We start from the raw sequence: 10544 nt of genomic DNA, 5'->3' as shown, positions 1-10544 counted from the left end.
TGTTACTAGCTGAGTCGGGGGGGGGGGAACATTTAATTCAGGAAATAGATTCAAGTGTAAATTAAACAGCACAGAGAAAAAAAAGACTAGATTTTGGTTGTTCTAACAGCTTCCATTTTATTTTTAAAAAAGAGTACAATTTAAGGAAGGGGAAGTTCAAGGGGGGAGAGAACACTAACTCAAAACCTGAATTTGATTGTAGTATCATAACCAGCCCCTATTTTTGGCCTCCGTGTGGACAGATGCATTGCATTGTGTAATAGTGTATTCCAGCTGTGCCAGTTGGCAACATCCAACTGTTAACCTCTCTCTAGAAGGAAAAGAAAAGATGTATATTAAACCAACCTGTCAGCAGTCAGTAACTTATAAAATGTCTATTTTGAGAGCAAAGCTGCATATTGTTATTCAAAGTGTTTTAATTTTTAGAAGTAACATGGTATTTTCAGAGAGGCTGTGCACGCAATCTTGACATCTGCTAAAAGTGCCATCCTTTATCTATATATTGTTTTAATCTTTCAAGTAGTAATATTAGTTTCAAAATAAGCTAAATATTCCCATCCCCAGCTGCATGCTGCAAGAACAGAAATCACTATCACCATATTTATGGAATTAACATTTACCTGGACAGTCATGTACATGGAATAAAGTTGCCCAATGTATGCAATTGAAACTACAGATTTGATTTTAAAAGCTCTTTTCCACTGAAGCTGTTTTTGAATTAAAACAATTTATGTAAATTCCACAAGTCACCTTTTCCTTTACTTTTGATTTTGTCTTCAGTTTTTCCTAAGATTGCCTCATAACAGACATTTCCACAAGGAATTTAAAATTAAGGTCTTAAGTATGTGAGCAGTCTCAGACTTCAGTGAGACTACTTGTACGCATGAAGTTAGGCACAGTACCTTGATGAATTAAAGCCTATTTGCTGTGTTTTCTGTTTTCCTACAGTAAACATCTCAGTTTTTATGGTAACCTCATCTGAGATCATTGGAAGGTTTATAAAGGTTGATCATTGTATGGCCCTGATGCTCAACTGCAGCAAAAGAGCATACAGTGGAACTTAGCTACCTAGCCATTAGATATGGGGTTCTCAAACTTCATTGCACCGTGACCCCTCACCCCCTTCTGACAACAAAAATTACTTCACAACCCCAGGAGGGGGGAACTGAAGCCTGAGCCTGATCAAGGCCCACTGCCCTGGGGGTTGGGGTGGCAAAATCTGATCCTCTCCGCTCTGGGGAGCCAAAGCTGAAGCTTGGGAGTTTCAGCCCCAGGCAGGGGGCCTGTAACCTGAGCCCTGTCTTGCAGGACTGAAGCCCTTAGGATTTGGCCCTGGGCAGAAGGCTTGGGCTTCAGCCCCCCAGCAAGTCTAAGCCAGCCCTGACAACCCCATTCAAAGGGGATCATGACCCACTTTGGGGTCCCAACCCACAGTTTGAGAACCGCTGCACTAGAGCTACTGGAGCTAGAAGCTGCCCCGATGCTACAGACAAATCTGTGACCTTCTTTTGCCCTCTCCCTCAGTCTAGAAAATAATAAGTGGAGTGTGTGTATTCTCAAATTAGGCATTTAACTTTCATGGGATTCTGTTAGTACAATCATTAACGTTTAGTTTAGACATGGCTTAATACTGCTCATTCAGAGTATAGGTATTGTATGACTTATACTGTGGTTCTAGTGTTAACCAATGATCGTTCAAAATTTATTTTGTTTCACTTTTGTTTTTTGGTTTGTTTAATTGTAGCTCATGTAGATGAAAGAGGACCCTGTTACAATACCTCCTTAACACAGTACACAAGCAATACATACAATGGGGCAGATAGTCAACTGGTGAAAATTGTAGAAGTTACATTGTCAGTTTACAGCAGTTGAGGATCTGCTCTAAGGGGTATTAAACCCTAGGTACCTGCAGCAATCAGAGTAACTTCTATTGTAAACAACACACTGAGTATGCAGAGTGGCAACTGCTGAGTTAATTTAAAATGGTATCCACTGCAGACACACACACAGGCCTTTCAGACTATGAGTAGACCCCTTGTCTGAGAAAGGTAATAAGTTTTTAGAGGAGAGAATAAATAAAGCCACCTTCCAAATTGCCTGATTTCCAATTTTTGTTAAAAAAAAGTCTGAATACATATTTGGTGTGGCTGTAAAAAAAATAAAGTCAATGAGTTTCATAGTTTTTACTGAGGTAGCCTCTGCTCCCCCTCCCCTGGGGTTTCACAAAACCACACAGAGATGCTCTTTTAAACTTCATTCGAACAGCTAAACCTTTCCTAAGGCAGCTAGCTATTTTGCTAGATCTGACATCTGTATGTCTTTAAGTGTTCTTTCTAACTTGATCTTGTGTTGGATATTAAGTGGTGGATCTCACGCTATTTTAGCTTCACGTCACTAGTAAAACTGGCAAATACTGAAACAAAAAACCCACCGCATATTCAAAATGTATTTTGCTGCACTACTGGAAGAAAATTAAGACTCAAAGCAAATTAAAATATTAATCTCTTAACACGTTTACCAGCACAAATATCCACAAAAATAGCTAACAGTAACAAGCTATTACTGATTCTCACAGATTTTAAATTCATGCTAGTGAGAATATGCCCTGTGCAAGGGATGCTAAGATACTGAGCCAATTGGGAAAAGGAGCACATTATAGGTCCTCTGTATCCAGTCAAAATAGCTCATACTTGTAACAAACCACCACAATTGAGTTACATACCAAGAATTGTTTGAAGTAGTAACTCAGCAAATAATTTTGAGCAGATTGTAACTTTTCTCATCAGAATATGTGAACAGACAAATATATTTGTTGAATAACGTCCCTTATGAATTACTTGCTCCATTCTAATTGGGAATGTCAATGCTCACAGACAACTTATGGAACCAATTTTTGCAAGTCTTAAAATGCATATGGGCAGAGGAAGTTACAATTACCTAGATGGCAGATGCATAATTTAAAGACTAGGCTACAAAGAGAACTAGAGATAATCATAGAATATCAGGATTGGAAGGGACCTCAGGAGGTCATCTAGTCCAACCCCCTGCTCAAAGCAGGACCAATCCCCAACTAAATCATCCCAGCCAGGGCTTTGTCAAGCCTGACCTTAAAAACTTCTAAGGAAGGAGATTCCACCACCTCCCTAGGTAACACATTCCAGTGTTTCACCACCCTCCTAGTGAAAAAGTTTTTCCTAATATCCAACCTAAACCTCCCCCACTGCAACTTGAGACTATTACTCCTTGTTCTGTCATCAGCTACCACTGAACAGTCTAGAGCCATCCTCTTTGGAACCCCTTTCAGGTAGTTGAAAGCAGCTAACAAACCCCCCCTCATTCTTCTGCAGACTAAACAATCACAGTTCCCTCAGCCTCTCCTCATAAGTCATGTGTTCCAGTCCCCTAATCATTTTTGTTGCCCTCCGCTAGACGTTTTCCAATTTTTCCACATCCTTCTTGTAGTGTGGGGCCCAAAACTGGACACAGTACTCCAGATGAGGCCTCACCAATGTCGAATAGAGGGGGACGATCACATCCCTCGATCTGCTGGTAGTGCCCCTACTTATACATCCCAAAATGCTATTGGCCTTCTTGGCAACAAGGGCACACTGCTGACTCATATCCAGCTTCTCGTCCACTGTCACCCCTAGGTCCTTTTCTGCAGAACTGCTGACTAGCCATTAGGTCCCTAGTCTGTAGCGGTGCATGGGATTCTTCCATCCTAAGTGGAGGACTCTGCACTTGTCCTTGTTGAACCTCATCAGATTTCTTTTGGCCCAATCCTCTAATTTGTCTAGGGCCCTCTATATCCTATCCCTACCCTCCAGTGTATTTATTGATTACTATAAATCTTCTAAAATGACAGCCACATAGAAATTCTATACAAATATCTCTGTGGTAACCACCCTGCAACACAGCATACAGTCACCACCCCTACCTTCAAACAAGTCTCAGTCGCTCTGGCTGTTGTCCATGAAGCTATTTTGACTTATTACACTGGCTTTGTCATAGTGTTGAAAAAAAATCTAATAATAATTGGACAAAAGAATTTACAATAGAAGTTTTATCATGAAGTATGTTGCAGTTGGCACTGAATCTCTTAGATCTACATCCATTGCAATTATGTGCAGCATTAAAAATCTAACACCTATTGGCATTACAGTCCCAATACCACCGTCTACCCAGGCAACACTTGATATGAATTTAGTGTGCATTTTGCCCAAGTAAGGATTTCAGCAGTATGTCCTTGATGCCAAGGGGTTCTAATGCAGTTGTCTCCAAACCTTTTGGATCGCGCACCCCCAGGCCAGCTCTAGGGAAGCGCAAAAAAAAAAAAGAAAAAAGGGGAAGAAGAAGAGATGCTGCCAAAGAATCAAAGGTGCAGGAGCGCTGCAGCCGCTGTGCCAACAGCGCTCCTTGGGCAGCGCACCTCCTGCCGTGCACCCCCAGGGATGATCTTGCTCACCCTACTTTCGAGACCACTGTTCTAATGCACAGGTAATGTAATGCCTCTGAAAAGCAGAGTGGAAACAGTCTGGCAAAAAGTCAAACTGTCACAAGATCCACAAGTAATGCTGAGATGGTCCAAAACTATTGCTAGTCCTACCATTCAGTCAAGACCCCATCTGTATTTGAACGGTTAGGTTTTTATTTCCTATCAACACTTTGCTCAGCTATTGAGACTTTTTCTAGCTACAGAAATACATTCCTTTCATCTGTTTGTGAATTGATACGTTACAGCTATTTAAATAATGGTCACTTAGTGTCATGCCAGAAGTGGCTCCACTGCTGTCAGTGGATGAGGTTCTCACTGGTTTATAAATGGAGCCATCAGTTTGGTAATGATGACAGTATATACATTTCCAATATCATTAATGAAGGAAAGATAGCCTTTGGAGACAGTCTAACTAATACTTGTGTATTTCTATTTAGTCACTGCAGTACTTGAATAACTAAACATCCTGAGCATCCATTACTTTGTCACAAGAGAATCTTGGGGGTGGAGATTGTTTCTGCCCCCCCCCCTTTTTTTTAAGAATGCATTTTATTTCACTTTACTATGCAAAGGAGGCTATTGTACGGCACCTTTAACATACAAATTTATTGCATAAATAATTGTTACAAGCTGTCTGCCTAGCCAGAGGTCTAGACATGGCCAAAACTATGGAATTCCACAGCCAACATCCAACTGATTACATAGAAATCACTAAAAGCCCGGATATCACTACCCTGAAAGATTCTTGCTATAGAAATAGCACAAAATTCTAATAGCCCCAATTACTAGCCATTAAATAAATAAATAAAATTACTAGATATAAAACAGAAACAGTAAGAGTCATGCAACAATCAATCAAGTACAAAGGGCTAAAGCATGGTTTTGGTAGAAAAAGTTAATGATAGTGACATCTATGGGGTCCATATTTATATTTTGTTAATGACTCTTGTCCAGGGCAAAGAATCACATGAGTTGGCCCACTGATTTAATTGGGGCTACCTGCATGAGTAAGGATTTAAGGGATTATGGGTTTTACATTCAAGCACCCAAATCTGCTAAAGTACCAGTCAAAACAAGATTGTTCTAACTGCTTTTCAAATCCCAAATACAGTTTTCCAGTGCTGGAGAATACATTTCTACCTCATACCACATAGTTACAATAAAGATTCCAGAAGCAGTACTTGGCTGTTATGTTACCTCTGCATTATCCAAAGTAATAAAACTCAATTTTTTCAGCAGATAAGACACAGAGGAGCGGAGAAGATCAGTAGGAAAAGTTTTGTTTTGTAAACAGTCACTTTCACAATCATTCCCGCACACTTCTATAATACCCAATACATAATCACAGTACATTAAAGGCTGCATAGCAGAAATATACCTTTTTCCATTTTACATCTACACCTGACCATCGTTCTGAAAATGCCAGTGGCTCGTTGCTCTTTCCTACCTCATTGCAAGAGCAGGAAGCATTAACAGAGCATGTTGTCTTTGCCAAGTGCCAAAAATACCTGTCTGCTTGAATTAAGCATTGTGTGTGCAAGGCAGCAACGTAAAAACACTGGAGATCATTAATCTCAGCCCTTTTTAAACACAGGTTATAATTATTCGTTTCGGGACAAATGAGGCAAATGCCTATGCAAATATTACAGTAGGATTAAGTTAATGCCATGCTTGAAACAATGAATGCAGTGGGCATTTGCCTGGGTAAAGAGTAAGAGACAGACCCTCTACATCCTTTGGCTCTTTATCTGTTAAGCTTCTTCATTCACAGCAAGTTTTAAATTAATCAGTGGTATCACACCAGTTTACTTTGTCCACTTCGTAGCTCCTCTTTCTGTGTAGCTAGGAATTTCAGTTACAGCACAAGTTTCCTCCAACACAACCCATATTGTTGATGCTTGCTTGTGCTTTTTAATGAGTGATGTGTGTTGTGTTAGTTTTTGGCTAACTCTGTCGAGATCAAATAGGATCACAGATATTGAACATAGAGCCTGGTCCTATAACCCTTATTCACATGAGTAGTCACACTCACTGGAATCAGTGTGTGCCTGGAAGTAAATAGAAACAATTTGCACAAGTAATGACTACTAGTGCAAGTAAGAGTTGTAGGATCAAGCCTTTACTTTGAGCTGCAAGTTTAAACTAAATGCTTTCATGCAGCCTGAAGAAACAGCAATTGAGTTAGTTGCAGATCCAAGACTAAAATGACTAAATTACTTAAGATAAATTCAGTTATCTGCTCCAGGCAAGGGTGCATTTACACTGTATCTGCAACTATTTTGCATTTAGAGTTTTGTTAGGCAATAACAATCGGAACATTAAGGATCTAAAGCTGGTTAAATGCTATTTCAGTGATTTCCTCACCCGCCCCCCCCTTAGCCATTTTGAACATTTATTTTTTTACCAAGAAACATTTTATCATGGATCTACTAAAATATTTTATCACAGAGGACTTAGGGACATTAAACAGCCTACTCACATAAGCACACGACAGGTCTGTTCCCTTAAATAACACTTCAAACCAGGTGCTGCATAGTTTACACACACATTATTTCTCTTCAACAGGTGAATATTACATGTCAATACAGCCCATCTATGAAAGCGAAATCATTCAAATGTATGACATGACTTCTGGGAATAATTTACAGCAGTGACAGCATATGCATGAAGACATTCTAATTACCAACTATAGTTATGTTTGAACACAACTGTTAGAAACTGTCTGATTATGTCTCTTTGCCCTTCTATACACTTGTGGTGGCAGGTAGTATAAGTGTAGCTACATGCGTGCTTTCCACTGTGGCTATATCCACACTGCAATACATAGCAACATGTGGCAGTGAAGGACTTCTTCAGCAGGGAGAGGCTCTGGCAGTGGAAATCTGCAGGAAAATTTCACTGCAGCAGAGAAATGCTCCAGTAGCAGGGAGCTGCCAGACCCTTTCCCTGCTGCCTTGTCCCACCAGTGCCTTTCCCTGCTACTGGAGCCTCTCTCTGCAGCAGGGAAAGGCTCAGTGGGGAGGCAGCAGGATGCTGCACTGCTAAAAATTCCAGTGTAGATTGGGGAGGCATGGCCTGGGAATTAAAAGACACATATATATACACAAACCCTAAAGTTCTGGCATGTCTTTGTTCACCTAAGCAGTGCGTCACTGTCGTCTTTGCTATTTATACCCATGCTGGGGGGGGCATGCAGTGTACATACTTGACATGATGCTATAAGTGCAGACAGCCTTACAGACATTTTCCTCCACTTATCTAGCCAATAACACAACAACAACATACAAATGACATGGGGCAGGTCTATTTACAAAGTTAGCTAGTGAACAATACAGATACAAATTATGAACTTGGAAAGCAATTAGAATGATTTTGACAATACAGTCTAAGATATTCCTTAGAAACAAGCTCAGGAAAATATCTGCAACTCAAACACAAATATTTAATTTCCTTCCAACTTAATTAAAATCCTGCCTAAGATATTGTAGTGCCAATTGATTAGTAGACAAGATGAACATGAAAGGCAAGATTTAACATCCAGGCTCTCTTACGCTAACAAAGAAATAGTGCAATAGGATATGAGTTCCATCTGGGACTATTGATTTATAGTAGCTATATCCAATTCTCAATGGGCCAACAGGGATTGTTTCTACATCTCCTTACTGCAAGGGGGAGCCTGATAGCATTAGCATTTTTATAGCATGTTGTTTTGCCATCATCACAGCTCAGAATATGCCACTGATGTCACAAAACTCAAATACATCCCTTTTCTACTTGCGAAAAAAGGGGATAGGACAAAGGAGATGCATGGAAGATACTGAAAATAGGCTCTGGGTGTACCAGTTAAAGATCACCATTCTTGACTCAGAAGTGTCTTTGCCTCTCCTGTCATGCATGATTTTATAAATATTATTGCCAGTGGCTCCAAGATTTCTTCAGCTAATTCCTTCCATTACCTCAGGTGAATAGCATTCGGCCCCATTCAAATTGGTCAGAAAAATCTCTGAGATGTTCTTTACTTATCCCGATCTGCATCCCTTCCCCTTTGTCGTCTATGGTAACTTCTCCCACAAAACAATATGTGACCAGATAACTAGCAATCCCTATTTTGCTTCAGTCTTTGAGCAGCTCTGCCTTCCTATCATCTTCCATTACCAACTTACCTTCTCCATTGAGCAATGGACCCACACCATCCTTGATCTTTCTTTTTTGGCTGATGTATTTGAAGAACCCCTTCTTGTTGTTGTCTCTAACATTTCTACACACACACACACACACACACACACACACACACTAAACATTTCCAGTTGCTCAGATCCAAATATAAAGAAACACACTGAGAAAGATGGGAAATTAAGTAATTTGAGGCAATATCTCCATTTGGTTTAAGATCAACAATCAAGCCTCCATTATTTCTGCCTGTGATAGGTCACACCATGGCTCTATTTGTGACAGTTAGAACTATGTTCCCAATTCAGCAACGCATTTACTCATGTACTTACGTTCCACTGACATCAATTTAAAACACATGCTTAAGTCCTTTGCTGAATCAGGGCCTAAGTTCATAAATGGCTGTCAGAGCATGATTCTCAATATGGCTGTGGATAGGGTTTTGTTTTACCAAGTATTCTCCCCCAAAATAATGTGCACATTACCCTAGGTGTGTGCACAAACACTAAGCATGGTAGACTTCTTGTTCTCACCTATATTAGCAGGGTGTTGAGCTTTGTTAGCCCTGTCCACACCAGCAGGACAAAAGTCAGCAACTAGCAGGTGTAGGGGAAGAACAGTGTTTGATGTCCATGCCAAATGCAGCTCAAAATTCTAGTGTAGGTAAAGCTTTAGACACCAGTGACCCTTATCCCCATATGTTTGTACAATTCAACCTCTTTTTTCAATTTAATTTTTAAAAAACAAAACAAACAAAAGCTTCTATATTAAGTGTGTTTACTTCTAAGAACCTACTTCTTTGGACTGAGTTTATTCCAGACTTAGGGCTGGTCTACATGTGCATTAGTCGGTGCTAAAATATGTGAAATTCTAGTGTGCACTAGCATGTCATGCACTCACTGGCCTATATGAACCCTGCTGGCACACTCAAAGTCACTTAGTGTACTTTAGTGTCCAGTTTCTAGGGCCTACATTAATACGCACTAGGAGACATTTAGAGTGTACCAGTGGTGTCCATACGGGCCAGCATGTAGACAAACTCTTAAGAAAACTCAAACATTTAGTGGATCAAAAACAGTAAGTTGGAAGCAAACAGATCAGCTCCCTCAATAAATCTTAAGAACTATTTTGTATAGTAGGGGGATAATGGTTATTTTCTCTCAGAAAAATCTCTAATACCATAAAGTAAAGCTGAACAAAATATAGTGCTACAACTGTTTCAGGAAATCCAGTAGACGTAATCAATAACTGACTTACCTATACACTTCCTGTGAAACACACTCATAGAGTTCCTCAGCAGTAAATTTTATGCTGGTATTTATCTAAGATGAAAGAGGGAGAGTTACTTAGGATCACATACTAATTAAAATCACATGGCTGACATAACATACACTGGACCCAATGTTTACACACTTAACTGGAACGATCTCAAGTCTAGACAATGGGAAAAGAACTGAAGTCAGACTATATAGTACAGATCAAGTACTCCCTATTCAGAATGATAGGGCAAAACAATCTGGAGCTAACAGTGTAAGTATCATCCTGATTTTATTTAATAGCATTTTTATAGCAGCTTCCAGATAACTCTCTAGTACAGAAAGAATCATTCCCCCAGTTCCATAGCAAAAGATTTAAAGAATTCTGAGCTCTGAAATCCATAAACAAATATACTAAGCATACATGGTAGATGTGAAAATAGTAATACATCCTGTAATAAAATGCCTATATTCCACATATGGAATACATATTTTTTGAATCCCCATACTTATATGGACCCATTAGTCTTTTATTTCGAGTACAAGTGTCCAACAGTGTCCCTGATCTGTTATCAACAGAACAATATTTTCTATTTTACAGGTTTAACAGGATAGGAGAGACA

At 39.7% G+C, this 10544-nt stretch overlaps 1 protein-coding gene across 6 annotated transcripts in view; it reads right to left on the bottom strand.

Moving 5' to 3' along the window:
* Window positions 1-87: 87 nt before the first annotated feature.
* Window positions 88-10544, bottom strand: part of SWT1 (SWT1 RNA endoribonuclease homolog) — a 71259-nt gene continuing 60802 nt past the window's right edge. For 5 of the 6 annotated variants that reach the window (XM_073356683.1, XM_073356678.1, XM_073356681.1 and 2 more), the window contains 2 exons: window positions 9923-9987; window positions 88-310 (listed from right to left, as the gene is read on the bottom strand). In XM_073356683.1, coding sequence (XP_073212784.1) covers window positions 205-310; window positions 9923-9987 — 171 coding nt within the window. In that variant the 3' untranslated portion in view covers window positions 88-204. The remainder of the gene's footprint in view (window positions 311-9922; window positions 9988-10544) is intronic. The other variant, XM_073356684.1, reaches the window with a different exon arrangement.

This window comes from Lepidochelys kempii, chromosome 8 (genome assembly GCF_965140265.1).
Source record: "Lepidochelys kempii isolate rLepKem1 chromosome 8, rLepKem1.hap2, whole genome shotgun sequence".
Taxonomy (NCBI): Eukaryota; Metazoa; Chordata; order Testudines; family Cheloniidae; genus Lepidochelys; species Lepidochelys kempii.
This window is presented reverse-complemented; position numbering and strand designations above follow the sequence as displayed.